The 23,793-nt window shown below is 40.7% G+C and overlaps 1 protein-coding gene across 7 annotated transcripts in view; it reads left to right on the top strand.

Moving 5' to 3' along the window:
• Positions 1 to 238: 238 nt before the first annotated feature.
• Positions 239 to 23,793, top strand: part of SNAP91 (synaptosome associated protein 91) — a 156,547-nt gene continuing 132,992 nt past the window's right edge. For 2 of the 7 annotated variants that reach the window (XM_060283760.1, XM_060283754.1), the window contains exons 1-2: positions 721 to 898; positions 1,777 to 1,936. In XM_060283760.1, the coding sequence (XP_060139743.1) occupies positions 1,807 to 1,936 (130 nt within the window). In that variant the 5' untranslated portion in view covers positions 721 to 898; positions 1,777 to 1,806. Of the gene's footprint in view, positions 439 to 468; positions 646 to 719; positions 899 to 1,161; positions 1,502 to 1,776; positions 1,937 to 23,793 lie in introns of those variants that run through there. The other 5 variants (XM_060283755.1, XM_060283757.1, XM_060283759.1 and 2 more) reach the window with 5 other exon arrangements.

The raw sequence follows: 23,793 nt of genomic DNA, 5'->3' as shown, positions 1-23,793 counted from the left end.
AGACTTCACTATGCGTTTCAGACCAAAGTGGCTAGAATTAACTGCCCACCCCAGATCCCAACTAAAACAGAGACAAGTAGAGGAACTCCAAGGAGTTGAGGACGCACAGGTAACGGGCGCGGTTGGCCAGCAGAATCTGACATTTTAAATCGCCCTGCCCATCAGGGCCTCTGCTGCCTTTGACGGGCGAGCGAGTCAGAGGTAGGGGAGAGCTGGCTGGGCTTTGCCAGGCAGCGCGGGACGACGCCCCAGTCGCGGCCTTCACAGCGCTGAACTCCAGGACCGCACTTGCCCAACTGCGCCAACGCCCCCGGCGCCCCCGGCGCATCCCGCAGTCGGCCGGCAGGTGTGCGTGGTGCGCGCGCACGCAGTGCGTGCTGGGTGCGGGTCCCGCGAGCCGAGAGGCAGCTGGGCGCCTGGCGGAGAGTGGCTGGCTGGGTGAGTGTCGCCCTCCTCGCCTCCCCGCCTCCTCTCCTCGCGCCTGCCGGGGATGCTCGCGCGCGGCGCCCCCTTGCCTGTAGGCTCGCGGCCCCGGGGGGGCGGCGTGTGTGAGTAGCTGGGAGGGGGCCGCGAGGCGCTGCGTGGAGAGCTCGCCAGGGTTTGTCCGCCGCCGTCACCTGACTCGTCAGAGCAGCTACAGCTGAGGTGGGGGCGGGGATGGAGACGCAGCGCGGAGGGCTGGAGAGACACGGCGGCGGGCGGGTGCGGCTGGCTCCTGGGGCCAGGGGCGGCGGGCGCAGGGACCGCGGAGCTGAGGGCGGGGGCCGGGCCAGGGCCGGAGGCGGCGCGCAGCGGACACCGGGTCCGCTCGCGGCCGCTCACACCCACCCGACGCGACTTCCCTCGGCGGCCTGGGCTCCGCTCATCCTGCGGCTCGCGGCGCCGCTCCTGGGGCGGGGTGAGTACCGCCGCCCAGGCTCGGCCCCCTCCCCGTGCTTGGGCCGCGCGGGGATCCGGAGAGGATAATCCTAGGGCGCGGAGAAGGGCAGCGGCCGTGTGACAGCTCCGCGGCGCGCTGAAGGGCGGGCGGGGGGCTGGGCTGTCAGCCCGTCTCTGCTCCGCTGTCAGGAAGGGCGAGGCGCTGCGAGACTCCGGCGCCTCCGCGGAGCCCTGGGGCGGCCCCTGCGGCCGCGATTTGGGGGCGAAGGGAGGGGGGCCGGGCGGAGGGCCTCGGCGGGTCTTTGGAGACCGCGGCGAGGAAGGAAGGGGAGGCGGGCGCGTAATATGGCGCAATACTAGGATAATCTCTGCCGCGACCGAGGGAGGACGAGCCGGTTGCTGCAGCAGCGCGAGGAGGAGGAGGGAGGCGGCCAGGGCTTGGGTATACGATCCATTCTCCGAAGCCTGCGGGCTGCTAGGAGGAGACGCTGCGGCTGGGAGGCGAGAGGTGGGCACACGGCGGGCGCGGCGCCCAGGGCATAACCCCGACGCACGCGGGAGCTGGGCTGGCACCCGAGATAGCTTGCAGGGGAAGTGCTGATGGACTGGGGGGCGCGGAAGGGTGAGACGGGCAGCATCCGGGGGGAAGGGAGTGGGGGGGGGGGTGTCGGTCGGGGACATTGTCACGATGCTGGCACCGGACTCGCGCTAGTCTCGCTCAAGACTCCTAAACCGCGTCGTTCGAGCGGAGCTTAGCGCGGTGCTGGCTCCGGGAAGGTGGTACCAGGGCGGGGACGGAGAAGAGAGCCGCCCTGCGGCTGGAGGAGGCAAGGCCTGGGTGCTCGGAGGGTCTGGTCTGCGGCTTAAAGCAGGACCATCTCCCCCTTTTTCCCGCAGAAGAGAAGGCGGTAGACGCGGCCGGAGAAGATGTCGGGCCAAACGCTCACGGATCGGATCGCCGCCGCTCAGTACAGCGTGACAGGCTCCGCTGTAGCCAGAGCGGTGTGCAAAGCCACCACTCATGAAGTGATGGGCCCCAAGAAGAAGCACCTGGACTGTAAGCATCTCTTTATATAAGTGGGACATGCGCACGGCCGAGGCGCCGTGGATACGGGCGACGCGGCCTGGGCGCTCGGTCGATAATGCTGCAGCCTTCCGACCTACCAGCGGGGCTGCCCCTGAGCTCGAAATCTCCCACCGTGGAGGTGTCGCCTTGGGTCGGCCCTGAAACCTTGACTTTGAGCCATTTTTTTCTCCTGTTGACCTCCAAGGTTTTGCTGGAGGAAAAAAAACGATTATATATAGATAGATAGATAGATAGATTAATAATTTAAGATACCAAGAAATTGTAAATTCAGGGTTAGGCGCTTTTCACCTCTTCCCCCCGCCCTTTCTCCACCCTTCCCCTTTTCCAGTCCACGTTAGAGGAAATCAGGGGTTACACAGTGGTAACAACAGTAACCCCAAAAATGGATTCGTGGAAGGTCAAATTTATCGCCCTAGTTGTTTCCTAAATACATTTTGGGTAGTTTGAAAAGTGTCATCTTTTTCGGTGCTGCTGCTGAGGTTTGGTGCCTAGTGTGTGTCGTATGTCACCACACCAAACTGAAACAAATTCAAGCTCTTGAATGAGGAAACTGCACATCATAGCTAATGGAGATTCCATTTTACCCGTCCCGGCACGCTTCTTTGTCCCATTCTCGGGAACTGCTGGGCAGAATGACCATTGCAGTGGACACAAAATGGATGTGCCTTCCCAGCCTTAGAGATGGTGCAATTTTAGATGAAAACGTTCAACTTATAATTTTTTTTAAAGTATTGGGTTTTTTGATGGGTTTTTTAAAGTATTGGGTTTTTTAATCTAGTTTGGAATCTATATATTTCTGAAATAAATATTTCATTTGATTAACATAGTAAATGTTTAGTTATTGAAGGGCAACTGGGGACACTTAGAAAAAGGCTTTCACCTGCTTTGAGCAGTGAGGCTCCTTATAAGTAAGGCTACATCAGAATATATTCTGTAGTTGCTGTTCGGTCTTCTGGGACCTGCTTAGAATCTGTCCTGCTGTTGTGTTCGTTGGTAAAGGTCAGTGCTGGCATGAAAGACACAGGCAGGTCTAGCCATACCCATTTCCCACCTGGCTTCCTTTGCCCATTTTCTGGTTTTCTTATGCTTGAGGCCTTCCCCAGTGTCTGCCTTGTGCAGCTGAGAAAATGGCACCACTGTTAGAATTGACTCTGGTCCTGTTACCTGTTTAAGCAAAGCTTGATGAAGCTGACAGCTGGATATTGTAAGCGTTCTCCAGCCTTGCGAACCTGTTGTCTCATAAAATTGAATAATTTTGCTACGAGAAGCTTGCCTGAGGGGGGAACACCATTACTCTTTTCCTGAGGGAATTTTCAACACAATGTGTTGATTATGGTATCGTGTGTTATACATGCAGTACAGGGTGAGAGAGGTGGCCAGGGACCCTAACAGAAGGGGAAATTATAAATTCATGACCAGCTCGTTTTGCTGCAGCGTGCTGAATCATTTAGCCATCTTTGATCAGTTTCCCCAACTCTGGAAGGATGATTCATGTTTTAAAGGTAGGTGTAGGTGTAGCAAATCCTCATAATAAAAAAGCTATAGGTTATGGATTTGCTCAATGATTTGAAAATGATAGATCGATATATTGATACATTTCAGAGAACACTTACAGGTATTTCATTAAACGTGATTCACATAAAGACTGACTTTTCCATGTCTAGATAGTCACCTTAATCTTTAGATCTTGAAAAGTCTTTTATAAATTTTCCAGGTGGGGGGGTTTTCCAGTATTTCCAGCATATGTTAGTAAGTGAAGTGATTCTGAAGATGTGGAACACAGCAGGAAGATTCCTTACTTAAGGAAAGCCGTGGAAGTAGGAACTGGTATTGAGTTAAGAACACGGACAATCATAAGAGCTAAACATTTATTGAGCAGTTACTATATGCTGGGCACTGAGCTTTACATTATTAATTTATCATCACTTAAAAGTTTCGGGGAAGGTAATTAACTTTCATACCTTTTAACCCCTGCACTTAACTGCCACCTGTGGTTTATTTAGTAATATTCTCTATGGGGGGGGGGGAAGGGAACCAAATGAGCCTGAATGGTCTAATCTTCAAAATACCCATCCTGTTTGCATGGCTTTGTGTGAAATTGAGCATCACAGCCCCACACACTTATTGTAATTTCTATGATATGCGTGCAGAAATGTTAATTCTGTCATTTAAAAAATGAGCAAAAGCCAAGCACTGAGGAGTATTGGTCTTTCTTTTTAACATTTTACTTTTCCAATAAGACATAAAATAAATTATCTTCACTTAAAGCCAACCTTAGGGTAGAATTTGGAAAGATAGGTATCAAGTTACTGATATGTCCTATTTTAAGAAAACATGATATGGAAAGTCTGAACATATAAATAATGTTGTATGTATATGTACTGCAAGAGGGGATCTTTGCACAGAATTCTTTGTAATGTTCCTTTAAATAACAGTAGACTACCTTAGTAATTTATTCACAGGTGTTCCAATAACACACCAGTTTTAAAAGTGAGTTACACCAGTTATTAAAACATGCAAACATATAACTAAGTTTCACTATAGGCACTGAAATAATCTTAAGTTTATTTAGTTTTGAAAATATTAAATACTAGTTAGGAGGAAAAGAGTGCAAAATGTAGAGTTAGGGATTTGAAACCAAAAAAGTTTTTTTTTTTATTTCTCTTGTAAGTTTATTTTCAATATTCATAACGAAGAGCTTCCTGTTTTTTAGCTGGTATATAGGTCTTCTTTTTTTACATCTTTATTGGAGTATAATTACTTCCCAATGGTGTGTTAGTTTCTGCTGTATAACAAAGTGAATCAGCTATACATATACATATATCCCCATTTCTTCTCCGTCTTGCGTCTCCCTCCCACCCTCCCTATCCCACCCCTCTAGGTGGTCACAAAGTACCAAGCTGATCTCCCTGTGCTGCTTCCCACTAACTATCTATTTTACATTTGGTAGTGTATATATGTCCATGCCACTCTCTCACTTTGTCCCAACTAACCCTTCCCCCTCCCTGTGTCCTCAAGTCCATTCTCTACATCTGCGTCTTTATTTCTGTCCTGCCCCTAGGTTCATCAGAACCATTTTTTTAGATTCCATATATATGTGTTAGCATATGGTATTTGTTTTTCTCTTTCTGACTTACTTCACTCTGTATGGCAGACTCTAGGTCCATCCACCTCACTACAAATAACTCAGTTTTGTTTCTCTTTATGGCTGAGTAATATTCCATCATATATATGTGCCACATCTTCTTTATCCATTCATCTGTCGATGGACACTTAGGTTGCTTCCATGTCCTGGCTGTTGTAAACAGTGCTGCAGTGAACATTGTGGTTCATGTCTCTTTTTGAACTATAGTTTTCTCAGGGTATATGTCCAGTAGTGGGATTGCTGGGTCATATGGTAGTTCTATTTTTACTTTTTTAAGGAACCTCCATAGTGGCTGGTTCTCCATAGTGGCTGTATCAATTTACATTCCCACCAAGAGTGCAAGAGGGTTCCCTTTTCTCCACACCCTCTCCAGCATTTATTGTTTGTAGATTTTTTGATGATGGCCATTCTGACTGGTGTGAGGTGACACATCACTGTAGTTTTGATTTGCATTTCTCTAATGAATAGTGATGTTGAGCATCCTTTCATGTGTTTGCTGGCAGTCTGTATATCTTCTTTGGAGAAATGTCTATTTAGGTCTTCTGCCCATTTTTGGATTGGGTTGTTTGTTTTTTTGATATTGAGCTGCATGAGCTGCTTGTATATTTTGGAGATTAATCCTTTGTCAGTTGCTTCGTTTGCAAATATTTTCTTCCATTCTGAGGGTTGTCTTTTCATCTTGTTTATGGTTTCCTTTGCTGTGCACATGAAACCAAAAATTTTTAATTAGTTTGATTTGTATATAACTTTGTAGTTTGGAGTTCATATTAGAAGGTTGTAAGAATAGAGTTTATGGCTCTGTGATTTTCTTTTTTTAAAGACGCTGGGTTAATTGAATGGGCTCAGAATCTTTATGAAATGTGTACTTAATATTATTTAAAGTACTGGTTTAGAAGATAATTTTTTTCTCTTTGGGTTGATAGGCCACAAAAATTATTGTTAACTATGGTAATTTATAAAATGATGCTTAATGATATATGATTTATACATTTGAAGAAATGATTTGTTAACATCTGGAGGCAGAATTACATGTAGTAAGAAGGTAGAGAGATAAGCAAACTCTAGACATATATTCTCATATATTTTGTCCTTCTTTTCACTCATAGTATGTTTCTTGGAGGAAAAAAATATATTCAGAAAAGCTTGACCATAATTAGCAGTTATAGATGAAAGTTAAGGGTTATGATTAACCTTAATAATTTAAATAAGGATTATATATTTTAAGTTACTTTTGGATTATGTAAAACTTTTATTCTATAGTATAATAAGATTGCCCTTTGCACATGAAAATTAAACACCTAACCAATGTTAGTTTAACATTAGTTTTTCTGGATCCATCTGTACATCCTCACTTCCTTTCCCTTTAACATTGTGTACCTATTTGATAGCACATGAAACATGCAGACTTGTCAAGCATTCACCTTCTTGATTGTGTTACATTACAAAATGTAAACTATTTTACATTTCCATTGTTTTTCCTTTTCTGTTTTGTAGTTGATGGCCTAAGGGATAGCCCAAGTCAAATAATAAAGTAACAGGATCCAGTAGGGCACCCAGTGCTTTCCCAAGTGCTGCGTCAAGGTTAAAGAACAACAACAAAATGGAGTTGGCCCAGAGTAACACCTGCAGGGAGAATTTGGGAAGTTTTACAGCCCTTGTATAAGATTCATTTTGGTTAATTGCTCTTATGAACAGTTTCTGTGTATGCTGTACTTTTAAAATACGCTGTTTAAGATTGTCAAAATTCCAAACTTAGACATTACTATCAACATCAAACCAAACCTTATGAAAAGCCAAATTGCTTATCAGTAATCCTACTTTTTTCCATTCTAAACCTCTTGTGAGTTTTTAATAATGAGCTTACCCTACATAATAAGCAAGTAATTCAAGTTCTGAATCTTATGTTTGAGAGATATTGGCATTTTATAAATGATTCTTTTCCTCCCAAATTAAGAAAAAATAAGATTGTATTTCTTTTTTTTTTAAATCAGACTATCTTTATTAGATACCTTTTTTTAAATACATTTATTTATTTTTGGCTGCGTTGGGTCTTCATTGATGCTTGCGGGCTTCCTCTAGTTGCAGCAAGTGGGGGCTACTCTTCATTGCGGTGCGCGGGCTTCTCATTGCGGTGGCTTCTCTTGTTGCGGAGCACGGACTCTAGGCGTGCCAGCCTTCAGTAGTTGTGGCACGTGGGCTTCAGTAGTTGTGGTTTGCAGGCTCTAGATGCACAAGCTCAGTAGTTGTGGCACACGGGCTTAGTTGCTCCATGGCATGTGGGATCTTCCTGGCCCAGGGCTTGAAACCGTGTCCCCTGCATCGGCCGGCGGATTCCTGACCACTGCGCCACCAGGGAAGTCCAAGATTGTATTTCTTATGAGAACATCTGGTAAAGGGAATGGGAGATACAAGACTATGTTTTGATTCGAGACAAATATTGGCAAATGACCACAAAATTCCTACTGCTCTTACTTTATTTATAAAATATCTTCTAATAAGAAATTTTGTGAGTAAACATAGAATGAAAATTTAAACCTAAAAATTTATTTGCTTTACATAAGCTTCTTTAGGATACAGTATATAAAATATATTTCAATTTATAGAAGTACTATTTGCACACTGATTCAGTTGATACCATATCTATCTTTGTGATAACTTATAGAGCTTTCTGTAATGCTAGTATGAAAAATGTAAGCTTAGTTTATTGAGTAAAATTAAGTTGGAACAGTGTATAAAAGTTTACTGAACACTAGGGTAACTTTCAATATGAGAAGTGTACTAACTTGCTGTAAATATATTTTACTTTGATTCCAGTTCTCTTTTAACCATTTGTTATTGTCTAAAGAAACCCTCTAATTTTCTATACCGAGGCATACTCTGTTCCTCCTCCTTGATTTCACCGGAAGCCTCAGCCCATGTGGAGATGGTTTAGAACAGTCTGTGTTATTTTTTAGGTAGTCAAGAAGAGATGAGGGAAATAGACTTCCGAAAAACATTCAAGCTGAGTATCCTTTATACCTTAAATCTGAAGGGGTCCAATCTATGTGGTCCTGTGACATTCTCAGGTGACGTTCAGCATCCCAGGAGGGGAGAAAAGAGATCTTGTGAAGTTTAGGGGTTAGCAGGATTAGGAGAAGAACAGTGGCAAGGAGTCTTAGGTACATCTTTGGGTCACTTTAGATTTTTTTTTCCCGTTTGAGATCAGTGTGGTTAGCGGGTACTTTCTTAGAAGCAGTATAAAATTGGTAACTCAAATCAATTTTTTTAGAAGTTACTCTAGTGATTTAAAAGACTGTAAACATGGAAAAAGATGGAAAACTATGGACGTAGTAGGTAAATTCATATCTTTTTTTTTTGGTAAATTCATATCTTAATTGCAATATTAGCTTGATGCATTTTAGATTAAAATCTGTATTTTTCGTACATTGCCGTATTAGTTTTAACGTTTAACAAATGGCTCCTGAAGTCTTATTTGAAATTTAATCTGTGCACTTAGTTGCCGTGGATCTTTCCCTTAGTTTTTCACAAGTAAATATCCTTTAAATATCTTACCTCTTCTCTTCAAATTGATTGATCCTGGGATAGGGTGTTCTTTGGAGCTTATCTTGGTTTCAGTAACTTGGTAAAGAAGGTCAGGAGTGGCATATAACCCTGTTCCCTGAGGGCCGAGGATGCTTGAGTTGTATTTTAGGTGACGCAACTCCTGAGAGAACCTTCAATATAATCTTAGTGCAGTTAAATAATTTGAAAAGCCACATTTCTTGCCATTAAAAATATTTATTCTTCAGTTTCACTTTGTAAAATTCCTTTCTCTTTACAGAGGAATATATTGTTTGCTTGTAAGGGACATGTTGACTATCTGTTTTTCCTTAGGTGTTTATGTAACATGGAAGTTTATCTTTTGTTCCTCACAAACGGGAGAATAGTTGAATGGCATACTCATTGTCAATTGCATGGTGACCTATAAGTGCAAAATGTTGGTGTCTTCCTTGGAAGCAGTTGGGTGAAAGCACAAACCAGAGCGAGAATTGTACCCTGAAGCCCACAGCCCTTCTCTAGCCGTTTTCCTGCTCTCTCTTCATTTGTCCCAAGTGTGTGAGGATCCCCCTGTCCCCCCTCCCTACCCTCCCATGTGTACATAAGGTTTCTCTATTATGCATCTTTAAGAAGGGTCTAGTGTCTTCTAAAAGATTTTGTGATATGCCGTTCCTGGCTACCCAGGAGAGAGAAGCTAGATCTTTGCTTTCTGTGGGTTTGCTTTGTGGCCTGATCATTTGATTATTCTCCTAGGGTTAGCACTTTTATTTTAAGCTATAACTCTCCTCCTTCCTGCATCAGTTATTCTCTCTGTCATCCGCATCTTTAACCTCTCTCTCTAGCTCTCTTATGAAATTTTCGAGTATCTCCGTTGAAAACAAACAACCAAAACCATCTACACACACAGCTCTCCTTGGACTCTATGACCTCTTCTAGCAACCAACCTGTCATCCTTTGCTTTTCTTTCACAGCCATGCTTCTTGAAACAGACACTCACGATTCCAAAGAAAACAAGCACAGCTCTAAGCTTACTTTGGATACTCTGTGTCTTTGGCTTAATTCATGCATGAAATATTAGAAGCTCTGTGAGGTGCCAGCTACTGCCCACCCAGGTGCCCAGGCCACTGACCTGAGGCTTTTCCCTCCTCTCTCAAATTCAGTGAGTGATCAATTCTTTTAAAACTCTCTGACCTCTCCTTCTTTAGCTGTCTTCTGCCTGGTTTTGATCAGTAATAAGCCTTATATGTAAAATGATTAGTGATAGTACCTACCTCATATCTGTTGAGGAGTAAGAGAGAGAGTACATGTAAGAGACCCAGCCCAGAGCTTGACACACACACCTGCAATGAACATCAGTTATTACTACCACTACTGTAGTTAACCATTACTAGTACAGTTGCTGTTGTTGCCACGACTAGTACCATTACTGCTGCTCCCACCACTATAACAACTGATGCATGATCCTTACTAATTTGCCCTTACTGTGCTTGTTTTTCGTCTCCTTTCAATTGCTTCAGGGTTTACTTTAATTCTAACTTGCCCCTTCTTTAGTTTGGAAGCTATATATACTATTTCTTTTTTTTTTTTTAACATGAATACCTTTATTGAATCACATTTTAAATTTATAATTCTAGACATTATAGTTTTATGAATAAATAATATTTGTATTGCATTTATAGGAAATGTTCAGAAAGTGCTCATGACTTTGAATTTGTTCCAAGTGATTTTTGTAGCTCTCTAGAAATGTACTACCATAAATGTATTATCATAAATCAGATTCTAGCTTTAGAAAAGAATGTGTTATCTTTAATCGTGGAGACCATATCCTGTATTATATTTATCATTATTAGCAATACAGCTAGGTAGGACGTTACCTGGATTACAGTATATTTAAAAGACTTGTTTTAATTTTATTTCTTTTTTTTTTGATTTTGATGTTTTTTTACATCTTTATTGGAGTATAATTGCTTTACAATGGTGTGTTAGTTTCTGCTTTATAACAAAGTGAATCAGTTATACATATACATATGTTCCCATATCTCTTCCCTCTTGCGTCTCCCTCCCACCCTCCCTATCCCACCCCTCCAGGCGGTCACAAAGCACCGAGCTGATCTCCCTGTGCTATGCGGCTGCTATTTCAGTTCTTTTAGTGATTGCCCTTCAAAATTTAGTATGCATTCTTAAAGTCTCAAGTCGATCAGTATCTCTTTTTCTTCCTACCAAAGAAAAGAAATTTAGAAACTTTTTTTTTTGCCATGAAGTGTGTTTTATTGTCATTAATCATACAAACAATTTTCTATAATATCCCAGAGCAAACCAGAGAATTTGGCAGTCCTATTAGAGGATCCCCTCAGAGACCCACAGGCCGGTGGCATCGGCACAGAGTGCCTGGGTTCACAGTGCAGCTTGTTGCTCGTGTCCATCTTGCAGGTGGCTCTTCCTCCACATCACGACTAGGGTCTCCAAGATGATGGAGGCGGAGAATCCTCCAGGTTCTTAGAAAATCTCACTTGGCTTGCAGGGTGTTCTTCTCCTGCATCTCCATCTTCTTCAGCTTGGCCTTATCAAAGCTCACGATTTCTCTCATGTCCAGCTTGTCTGCCATTTTCTTAAAACAATCTTAGAAGTTCCACTCCGAGCCTGCGGTCCCCGTGCTCCCACTTGCGTCACTGCAACAAGAGACGAAATTTAGACATTTTGAATTCCAGTCACCCACTTTTTACTCATATGCTATTATTGTCCAGGGATTTAGTCCACCATTGTTTTAACCCCCAAAGCCAGACATTATTACTTCATACAGGCAGTGTTCATTTAGCTGAATCCACCTTTCCTTCTTTGTTCACAATTCCTTGATCATGCCTAGGATTTCCTTGAACTATATCTTTTTGAAGCTCTTTCAGTGAGGCTGTTTAGTAGTAAACTCTGTTTTTGTCTAAAAAAAAAAAAAATCTTTATTTTACCCACATTGCTGAAGGATAGTTTATCTGGCTATACAATTTTAGATTGAGTTATTTTCTCTTTAAAGATAATATTTGGCTTCCATTGTTGCTCTTAAGAAGTCATCTATTAGACTACCAGCCTTTAGGTAATCTCTGTTTTTGTGGTTGCTTTTAAAATCTTGTGTCTTCTCTATCTATACTGTATGTGTGTTTAGACGTACTTTTTTATTTACCCTATTTGGAGCTTTATGAGTTTCCAGAATTTGAGAATTCATGTCTCTCATTAGTTCTGGAAAATTCTCCATCTTTGATTGTTGCCTACACCCATTCTCTTCCTTCTCTCCTTCAAACATGATTATATATATGCTGGACCTTCTCATTACACCCTTATATCTATAAATATACCTTTCATAGTTTCTAACACTTTCTTTACTGTTTGGCATGCTTTTTCAGATATCTTCCAGTTCATTAATTCTTTCTTTAGCTGTGTCTTGTCTGCTTTTACTCATTCTTAGTTTCTAATTTTATTCATTTATATTTTTCATTTTTGGAGTTTTTCAAAATTGCCCTGTTTGGGGATAACGTATTACTTCTTGCTCACATTTTTGAATTCCTCTTTTATTTCTTTACCATTTTGAACACAATTCATTTTATATTCTGTATGTCGTAGATCTATTACATGAAGCTCTGTTTCTGCTGTTGTTTTTGCCTAACCGTCAGTCATCGTTTATTTCTTCGTGTGTTTTATAATTTTGGACTATGAGATCACGTTGGCTAGGACTTCATCTTTGGGAATCCTGGAAAGCCTAGGATCACCTAGAGAGGATTTGTGTTTGCTTCTGCAAGGTCCCACAAATGCTACCATCCTGGGAGCACCTTAAGTTGATTTGTGCTCTTGGAGCTTCCCATCTAGTGCAAGACCAGGTCCATAATCCTTATCCATAATTTGAAAATCCAGAAAGCTCAGAAGAATGAAATTCTTTTTGTAAATCATCTGGTGGCAAAACTTGATCAGATATAGCTGTTGTACTACCTACCGTGAAGGTTCATATATTGAGCTACAGAAATGTTGTCATATTATGGTGTGTTGTCCACATTATACTAGGTTACTTAGGATATGGTATATGCACCACATTACTTTTGTAAAATCTGGGAAATCCTAAATTCTGAAACATGTATTGCTCTAAGGGTCTTGGATGGAGGAATGTGAGTCTATAATATAAATTTGAATCACAGTCTGGGGCAAGGTGAAAAGCTATGTTTACAAAATGCCCCAGAGATTTTTTTCCCCCTGACATCTACTAAGAACCTAGGTTGAGTGAATGGTTTTCTTCTGGTCTTCCTTTGCTTGAAGGTGTTCTTTGTTGGTTTTTTTTCCTCCTAATTTTAGTAAGGGAGTAACTCTTTGAGGATCCCAGCTCTATAAGGAGGTCTTAGTTCCAATCAGCCATCTTGCTTAGTCCCAACCGCCTTGTCTTCTATTCCCCACAGGGTTGTTAAAATCTAAGCCTCTGGCTGCTCAGACTAACACATGGCCTCAGGGCAGCCTTCTCTTAAGTATCAGTTTACCATGTGGTTTTCTGCATCTTCTTTCATTTCTGGCCCTGGGGATTGCTTTTATTTCCTCATGAGTACAGCCACATGGGTAGAAGATGCCTGTAATGTTTATCTAAATTATCAGGTGTTTTTTTTCCTTGATAGTCCACCTATATGCTAGAAATGGATCCAGCCTGGTTTTCCCATCCTCTGTCCTCCCACTCCTTTTACACACCCCCTTTACACACATCCCAGAGCAGCTCTGACATTCATCGACTTCAGTATACTGTGCATTATTTGGGGGCCTTTGTACACGCTGCTTCTGTGTTTTAATATATATTTCAAAATCTCATGTCTGAAACCTGGTTTCGCTCATTCCTTTTCAGTAGGTCGATGGCACCCAGTGCTTCTGTCCCTGTCATCTCACTCTTGGAGCTGTGGTGGGTTTGACGGCTCCCTCTGACCTGCAGTTTTGTGAGGCTGCCTTATCTCTAACACCAAACACAGCCTGGTAGCAGGTTTAGGTAAACATTTGCTGAGTGTTTTTTTATTACACCTTTACTAAATTTTAGGCCCTTTTTTTTTCTTACTATTTAAAGATTTTACTCTTTTATTTAAAGATTTTACTTTTGCTTACTAACCTTTCAGAAGGGCATGGACTTAAATGGATCCATTTTCTCTCAAGTTTATGAAAACAATAGAAGTATGATATTGAAGGAAAACAAACAAAAGAAACAGTAAATTGCTTAATGTACATAGTTAATGTGCATTTCCTGACCGTCTCTTGACACTTGCATTCTTTTGACATGACAAAAATTTAATTTGGGGAAAATTATAGCCTTGATAGGCAAAGTTTTTGGGATTTAAAGTATATGTACTTCTCTTCGTGCATATCACTAATGATTAGATAGGAGATGATTGGGTATTAATATCAGAGAAAATTCTTCACCAGCGTCTTGTGTGTGCAGATGCATTTGCTTTGGGTTTTTTTGAGCTGGATACAGTTGGGTAGCATTGTTCTTCAATAGTCCTTTTATAATTTATAACTGCCTACATTATGAATGGTAAGGGTATTATGTAAGAAAAGCATTATTTCAAAAGTAGCTACATGTTGTTAATTTTCACTGCAATGATATCATTCACCAGAGGTATAGTGATATGATTTTACCATTAACAACTTGAGGGTTTTAGAAAAACAGTGAGGAGAGGAGACAAGCTTAACCTAAAGCTTTGGATTCTCTTGCCTTTGTAAAAAGAACAGTGAATATCAACATGTTTAATTTAGCTTTTAATGATCTGTTTGGAGAAATTATAAATTACTTTTAGTATTGAGGCTTTTAGTAGCTTATTAAGCACAATCCCATCATTTGTTCATTTAACAAATATTTGGGTGTTTACTAAATGCCAGGAATTATTCCAGGAGGCATGGGTACTATGGTGAACAAGATACATACAGCTCTTGGCATCAGAGAGCTTGCAACTTACTAGTGTTGACAGAAAATGCAAACACTAATTACTGGTGGTTCTGAAAGTTTTAACAGGGGGAGGTGAAGACATCCATGGGAATGCATTGAAGAGGAACTGATATTTAAGCCCAGCCTTGAAGAACGATCATGACTTAACCTGAGTGAGGGGTGGACAAGGGCTGCCGCACAGTGTTATCTTGGAAGAGGCTTAGAGCAAGCGAGGTACGTTTTAGGAACTGAAAGAAGTTAAGGGCTGCTGGAAGACTGAGGTTAAGAAGGCTAAGAATGCCGTGAGAGGAAACCTGAGTTGTGGGCAGTGGCAGATCTGGAGGGCCTTCTAGGCTACAGAGGATATTAGAAGTTGTCCAACTTTTTCATTTTTATAGATGAGGAAGCTGAGTCCCAAAGAGGCAAGAATCACACATTCTATATGTGTTCATACTAAATATTTCTTGGGACTTCCCTGGCAGTCCAGTGGTTAGGACTCTGCACTTCCACTGCAGGGGGCATGGGTTCGATCCCTGGTCAGGGAACTAAGATCTCACATGCCACGCAGCACGGCCAAAAAATAAAAAACCATACTGAATACTTCTTAGCTATCTGCCTTCAGCAGGTGCACCAGTGGGTCACTGCTTTGTTCACCTAGTTCTGATGGCTGTGCCTATGGTAGATAACATTCTCCATGTGGGGTCATGTGGGAAATGTCAAATATATATAAATATTAAGTAGACACACACGTGCACACACACTTTAATAGTGTTGAATTCAAATTCACCATAAATGTACACGTAACCCTGGGCACTTCTGACACAGGGACAACCGTGCAGCTGTCCCCGGTAAGTGTTGCAGGCCTCATCCTGCCAGCCTGAACCTTTCTTACCTTTCTCCTCTCCTTGTCTTTTGCTTGGTTCTTGGGTCCTGGTGCTGGCACCAGAGAATGCTCTCTATGCCATTGGTGACAGTGAAGACTTTGAAGATTACAGATGTGTAATTTAGTTGAAAGTCTTCTAAAACTATGTATTGAAACAAACTTTAAGGCCATTTGGTTTGGTCTTATTGTGGTGACATAATTTGTAACATTCCTTAACTATCACCACTGAAATAATAGAATTTTGCAAATCAGGCTTCCTAACTATTAAAACTACAAAACAAAATACCAAAAATAATCCCCCCCCAAAACACCATACATGTTAAATATATCTAAGTACGTTCATGCCATACTTCACTGGGTTGGTCTGTTAGTCTGTTAACACCAAAGAAAAACACAACAGTTATTAAAATTTAGGTTAAGAAAATATCCAAGTGAAGAATGTTACCTTTCCCCTATTCTTTCCAAAGCCAGTTGCTTTCATATCGCTATCCTTTGTAATTTTTTCCTCAAGGTAAATATTAAAAAGGTATAAGAAAATATTCTATTGGTTCTTCCTTAATAGAATTTTTTAAAACTTTCTATAATCTCACTAACAACTTGATTAACATCAAATTGTACAGCTTACAAACCATCATCTAGCTAAACACTTGAGTTAGACAGTGGCTTAATGAAGTTTTGTTATTTTTGTCTCCCCATCACAACAGAGTTGCAGTGTGTTCATGTTTTTCTGGTCTCTTCATTAAATATTTTAACATTTAAGATTCTGGTTTCGGCTCCCCTTGAATGAGCATGAGTGTACTCATGGCAGTTTCCATGGAAGACTGATTTGAGCCTTGCTAATGGACAGGCTGCACCAAATTTTTTTTTTTTTTTTTTTTTTTTTTTTTTGCGGTGCGCGGGCGTCTCACTGTTGCGGCCTCTCCCGTTGCGGAGCACAGGCTCCGGACGCGCAGGCTCAGCGGCCATGGCTCACGGGCCCAGCCGCTCCGCGGCATGTGGGATCTTCCCGGACCGGGGCACGGACCCGTGTCCCCTGCATCGGCAGGCGGACTCTCAGCCACTGCGCCACCAGGGAAGCCCCTGCACCAAATGTTTTTCACACTTGAATCTCCTTTTTGCTTTGTGGTTCTCTAGTTGTTCATTTTTTCCCACAAGAGTTCTCATCATGGTTCCAAAGGAGTCACTTAATTTTTAGTTATAAAAAATTTATTGCATTTTTTGAAGAACAGTGTGCTGCACTAACATTACTATGTCAAGGGTTTGTTCTGTATGTGTGTGTATATATATCGGTAGAATAGAGATTTGACTTTGGTCCTTCTTGTGGATTGTACTAATCATTTCATGCGGTAATGCTGTGAATTCAGCAAGAAATGCTTCTTCAGTTGAGTTCAGCATTACTTTCTCAGGTGGAAAAAGAAGAGTATGAATTGGGCACTGAGTTGGTGGGAGTATAAATTGGTACAAACTTTTGGGAGGGCAGATTGGCAGTACTAGTCAGAACTCTTGAAAACAGCAATTTGACTTATAAATTGGTCTCAGATAAATAATTGGAAAAATAGAGAAAAGTATGCATTTAAGGGTATTTGTTGCAGCAATGCATACAGGAATACAAAATAATACACCTAAATACTTGATTAAAAAAGGATGGTGTGTGCCAACAATAAGATACTAGGCAACCTTGAAAAATGAGTTTGTTAAAGTATATTTGACATGGAAGGACAGTCTATGAGATATGATTCAGTTTTCATTTTTTTAGAAAGTATGTATATGCCCATAGTACTTAGTTTGGTAGAATATATGCCAAAACGTTGTCTGTGGATGGAAAGATTTTTACTTTCTGCTTCATACCCATATTCATCCTGTTTTGAATGTGAGTCACAAGAATATAGATCAAACTTATTTTGGCAAACAGCTTCACCAAAAGAAAGGGACTCTCTTCCTAGAGCTAAAGTTTTACAAAATCTTAGGGAAGAACTTTTTTAACATCTTCATTGGAGTATAATTGCTTTACAATGTTGTGTCAGTTTCTGCTGTATACCAAAGTGAATCAGCTATATGTATACATATAACCCCATATCCCCTCCCTCTTGCGTCTCCCTCCCACCCTCCCTATCCCACCCCTCTAGGTTGTCACAAAGCACCAAGCTCATCTCCTTAGGGAAGAACTTTGATTTGCTTTGCTCAGGTCCTTGTTGACCTGTGAGGGTATGTGGCATGATACTAATGATTACCGGTCCAACCAGAACTACTTAGTTGGGCACCCCAAGAGCTAGTGGCTTGATACAAGTTTTATTTCTTGCTTGCCTCACAATTTGCTACAGATTAGTTCATTCCATCTAGGTGATTTCATCACCTAGGGTTTCAGAGTCCTCCACTGGATTCTATGAACCTGTGTGGTGGAAGAAGGAAGACAGAAAGGGGAGTATTGCAGGGGAGGAACGAGGGCCAGGCCTAGACATCATTTCTGTGTATTTTCCATTGACAAGAATTCAGTGGCCTCACCAAAATGTAGGAGAAGGTAGGAAATGAAGTCTAGCTATGAGTCCAGGAGTAGAAGGAAATGAGATGTGAACACACAATTGTTGACTCCACCGTGCCTATGGAAGAAGAAATTGGATTATGGCTTGTCGCCTATATCTCAAAACCACTTATTTTATGCCACTGAGATCTCCAGCGATTTGACTGCTATAGTAATGTCATGCATATCTAGCAATAAGCTAGTTGCTGTTAATGTTTTTTTCAGTGAGGCCAGATCGTTCTGGAAATGCATGACTAATGGCTGGTCAGTAGACACTCGGCATATTCCTCCCTCCTTGGCAGACGTTGCAGATTGATGCTGGCGCTCTTCAAAGCATTGATTCAGCCTCAAAATGCCGTACATATACAACGTTTTGGATTTCTACTGTCAATCATAGTTGACATTTAAGATGAAACAGATTTGCTGTTACTTGTCTAGGTAATTTATCTATGTTAGATACTGAGGCATACTGCTCTCTGGATTTATCTAGACGCCCAGAATTGACATTCAGCTTGGCTGGTTCGTAGCCCGGGATTCATCTGCCAGTGATCTTGTCTTTAAAAGCTAGTAATAGAGTGATTTGTGTGGTTAGGCCACGGGGAGAAGTTCTTCCTGGCTCCATTTAACAGCAAAAAGCTATTGTTCCTGATTTTATATTTTGTGTAACAGAGACAGTTATAGCTTTTGTGAGATAGGGAAAGGATATTTTGAATTTTTGCATAAAATCTAAACTTTCTCTAGGTAGGCATCGAGTCTGATATTAACCAGTGGCCTTAAAATATAAGTTATGCAAAGCATATTAGAATTTTAGTAGGAAGAATTGTCTTTGAGCTGCTGCTTAGGTACCTACATGGGTATGGTTTCTTTTTTAATGTAAGTTGATTCTTGATTCACTTGTTTGATGTATAATGTATTAGCAGTCTGTCTTTTCCTGTAAGATTTAAGTGAAGAAAACTAAAGGAGGCCCCTAGGGCTGAAGTGGGTGAGCGTTGTTCCTGGCACGTGTACAGGACCAATTGCTGTTTTCCTCACAAACCTCCCTGAAGTTAATACTCCTATCCTAGGGAGGTTGGAAAACTCACCTGAAATCCCCCGGCTAATGAAGGAAGGAGCCAGGGGTTCTAACTGCAAGACTTAAGGATTATTTTTTTTCCTTTGTATCGTGTTTTTTGCCTCTTGCCTGTGTCTCTAGTTATCACAAGTCTCAATAATCCGAACAAAACCAAACCAATTAAGATACCATATGATTGTTGTAGGGAGGAAAGACCAGGGTGAGCTCTGAAGGCAGTTCATTAGCTAATTAGCTTGATGGGCAGAAGCCCTGTGAAGGTCCTCTTCTGCGTAATGGGGAAAAAAGTGGAGGGGTGGTTTCAAATGACTGCCCTTAGCCCAGTCTCACCTCTCATCAGTTACGCCTTTTGATGCTTTGCTACTGAAGCCTTTATTGGAAATACTTGTTAACTAAGGGCTTTGGGCAGTGCTGGGAGGTACAGGAGGAGTAGTGATTTGTGAAGACGACCTAGGGTAATGCCAGGCTCTGTTGCTCTCTGGCTGTGATCTTGGCCAGATGAATTTCATTTCTTTGGGCCTCAATCTCCTCTTTTCCAAGGCATCATGGGGTTATGGTAATATTTAAATGAATGTATTTGTTAAAAACATCAATAACAGCAATAAAATTCAAACCTAAATGACTCTACAAATTATTGTTATTAGAGGAATAAGCCTTGTGGGCCCCAACAGTTAGCGTCCTATGATGTGCAGCAATGAATGTACAAAAAGAGCCCAGCCTCAGCTGCTCTCCGCATATCTTTGGCATCTGCTTGAGAGATGATAGTTTATTCCTAGAAGATAAGAAAAGAGAATTGGGCAATTAAACCCTCACTGTATGGTTTTCATGATCTTGTTTTTATTCTGTTGACAGATGTTAGTACTAATTATCAAAATACAGGTGTAACTTATGTTTGATTAAAATCATCTTCTGAAATAGATTGACTTGATGCTATAGGTTTAAACTTTGCAGTTTTAGATATTAAGCTTTTCAAATATAGTCTTTTAGTAAAAGAGGGTTATTGCTTTAAGAAAGATAATGGTTGTTGCTCACTGAAATGTTTAATAAGACATGTAGGCAGTGGGAAGACTGAAAAATGTGGAGTGATTTTATTGTTGGCTCTAGATTCTTCATGGTTAGCATTTTGTACTATTTTTGGTTTATATTTGAACACACGAATAGAAATGGAGAGACACTAAATATACTGTTTTGCATTGAACAGTAAAGAATTGAGGAAAGATTTTTTAAATATTTAGAAAAACTGTTTGAACTGATAGCAAAACTGATTTAAAAGTGAGGTCAGTTTCATGGTGAATCTCAATTTATATTGTATGTACTAATAATATTGTATTTGAAGGATTTGACAATTTTTAGTACTAATAGAAAGGTAAACAAGACGTAGTAGAACCATATAACAAGATGTAGTCAATAAAGAATGTTAAGAATACTGATGTTCATTGTTTGTATTGAAGACATTTTGAAAAAATATTAGCAGGATAATTGAATCATTTAAAATTTTACGTATGAGAATTTAGTCCTTATAGCTAACAGTAAGCTGTGTAGTTGTGGTTAGGAATTCATAACATTTAATAAACTAATTGATCAGGTGCAATATAACTTTAGGGAGGTTATAGTATGTAGAGCTTGTCAAAATCTTAGTTAGGTCATAATTATGAGCTATCTTATTTTTAAACATTTTTTGTGTTTTTGTTGTGTATTTCTAAAAACGTCTAAACTTGGCCAGCCTCTGTTAAGAGTGTGAAAAGGGGAAGCGTTTGTCTTGACTCAGGAGTACCATTTTTTGAATTAAAATTTTAATTTTAAAAACCCAGGAATTAATTATCAGTAGTAGAACATTGGAGTTGAAAAGGATAGGAAATGGAATATTAGCTATGTCTGTACCATAGTACGACTCACTATGTATATCAAATCTTGGTTATTTTATATAAAACTGTGTTATATGGTAGTTTAAATGATTTTCTTTATATTATGTGATAGTTCTTAGAAAAATTAATGCTTTTCCCATTCTAATCTAATAATTATTTTTGGACTGTTAGTTAATATAGGAACCAAACTAATACTGCCCATCTCATCTTTCTTACAGTGCATGGCAGAAAAGATAAAATTGAAGAGTATTAGGGAATGAGATGGAAAAGCAGAAATTGTTAAAGTTGTAAGACTTATCTGTTTTCAGCTCAAGATTCACTATTTCTGTTTCCAGACTTATTCCTATGGAAACACATGAGGTTTTATACTGTCAGCCTTCTCTTTCCTTTCTGGTATGTCAGTCAGTTTGGGTATAACCAACCAAACGAAACAACTTGTTCAGTGTATCTATTGCTTTAACAGAGAATTGAGTATTTTATTACTAATGTGTAACTGAGCTGAACTGTGTTTTCCTAGACCTACAAACCTTCTTTCAACAAGTGCTTCCTAACTAACTTTGAGATCTTAAAATATGTTCTAGTCTCTTTTGAGTTATACAGCAAAAGAAGGCTAATGAGTTCACAGTTGTCATCAAAAACTGTGCTAAAAGAGAGGTACTTCAGAAATGTGTTCCGTTTGTCTTCATCACAGTATGATTTATTCCTCACAGAGAGATTTATTCATCAGAGTAGTATTAGGAAGTACTTCCTGGAAAACATTTAAATACTCAGGTTAAGTTATTGTTCTCTGTCCGTAATCATTAGGAAAACCTTCAATGTATGATGTTCCCTTTTATCCTTAAGTTCAAGAAAATTTACCTGAGAGTATTTTTTTATACTCATCATGAATGCAAAGAAAACTTTAATTGTTCACAAATAGGGTGGAGTAGAAAGAAGCTGTTAAGATTAATAAAAGTTTTTTAACATATAAAATGAAATTAAATGATGAGAAATGGAAAGGAAGTAAAAGGAAAAAATGAAGATAGTGATTGTAAACCACTTAAGATAAAATTTTATACTCTGAAGAAAAGATAGTTAAATGACAGAATGTGTAAGAAAAGAAAGAAAGGTGAGGCAACTGACACGAACAAGTGGGGGGTTTGACGACAAATATTTGACATAGTTTAATAGAAAATTAAAGATGTGATGTTTATAGCCATACTTTTTTGAGGATTCATGTCAAAAATTGTTTTCAAAAAAATTTTTTAACATCTTTATTGGAGTATAATTGCTTTACAGTGTTGTGTTAGTTTCTGCTGTATAACAAAGTGAATCAGCTATACGTATACATACATCCCCATATCCCCTCCCTCTTGCGCCTCCCCCCCATTTGAGGCCTCATTCTTTTTGGTCCTCTTTCTTTTCTTTCTGTCTTTTTTTTTTGGTGGTGGGGAAGCGCCACACTGCGTGACATGTGGGATCTTAGTTCCCTGACCCGGGATCGAACCCGTGCCGTGCCCCTGCAGTGGAAGCACGGGGTCTTAACCACTGGACCACCAGGGAAGTCCCTGGTCTTCTTTCTTGATCTTTAGATGACAAGAGAGTACTTAGATGACAGAGTAAAGAGAGTACCATCATACTGAAATCGGGTTAATATTTACCAGATTTTAAAAATATTTATCCCAAAGTTATTTGAAAGTTTCCATTTTTTAGTGCTTGTTTTGTGTATACTTTTTCTTATAATCTACCATTTTTTAAAACCATTCTTTGTATGAGCAAAATGTATTAAGATTCATTTATCACTTCTGTGTTCAACAAATGTTTACTGAAGACCACAGAATATTCCGCTAGGTGTTGGCTTTCTGGCTCTTATGGTTTTGTAATTTGGCAGGAGAGCCAAAGTAGAATTTTGAATTTTGAGGACTTAATTGGATGATTGTTTGAAAGCTGTGCTTTGTAGTTTCATAGGCATGTTATAAAGACTTCAATATATTCAAATACAAAGGATGGCTGATAGTTCAGTTACCATGAAGGCTGCTCTGTCATCAAACTGTCTTGGCCTCCCACCCGCTTCCCTTTCTCTGGGTGGTCCTAAATGTCTTTGTCCCTAATGTTGCAGGTGGGATGGGGGAGGATGTCCTAAGGCCTACTCTGAACCTTGATGGTGGCTCATCTGAAGGTGAAAGATCTTGAATAAGAAGTACCTTTGCGGGCTTCCCTGGTGGCGCAGTGGTTGACAGTCTGCCTGCCAGTGCAGGGGACACGGGTTCGAGCCCTGGTCTGGGGAGATCCCATATGCCGTGGAGCAACTGGGCCCGTGAGCCATGGCCGCTGAGCCTGCACGTCTGGAGCCTGTGCTCCGCAACGAGAGGCCGCGATAGTGAGAGGCCCGCGCACCGCCATGAAGAGTGGCCCCCGCTCGCTGCAACTAGAGAAAGCCCTTGCACAGAAACCAAGACCCAACACAGCCAAAAATAAATAAATGAATAAATAAATTTATTAAAAAAAAGAAGTACCTTTGCTACCTCTGAGCAACACTTAGTTTCATTGGGGAGGCTCAGTTTAGCAGAGACTTTTCCATGAGCCTACTGCTTAGTGAGATGCTGTGAAAAAAACAGATAAGACACAGCAGCCTCTGTTGAGATCCTCATAGGATAAACATGTAAACAGACCAATAATAATATACCATTATAAGTGATATAGTGAAGGAATAACCAATGTACTGTGAGAGCACAGAGGAGGGATGGCCAGTTTTGCCGGAAGAGAGTCAGGAAAGGCTTTTCTGAAGTGGTGATATGTTTGGCTGCATGGGAGACAAATAGGAGTTTGCAAAGAACAAAGGAGTGTGACTAGGCACAAAATATTCAGTGTGCAGTGGAAAGGGAAAAGAAGTAGGGTGTAG

This window comes from Globicephala melas, chromosome 14, assembly GCF_963455315.2.
Source record: "Globicephala melas chromosome 14, mGloMel1.2, whole genome shotgun sequence".
NCBI lineage: Eukaryota > Metazoa > Chordata > Mammalia > Artiodactyla > Delphinidae > Globicephala > Globicephala melas.
The sequence above is the reverse complement of the archived record's forward strand: the minus strand, read 5'-3'. Positions and strand labels throughout refer to the sequence as shown.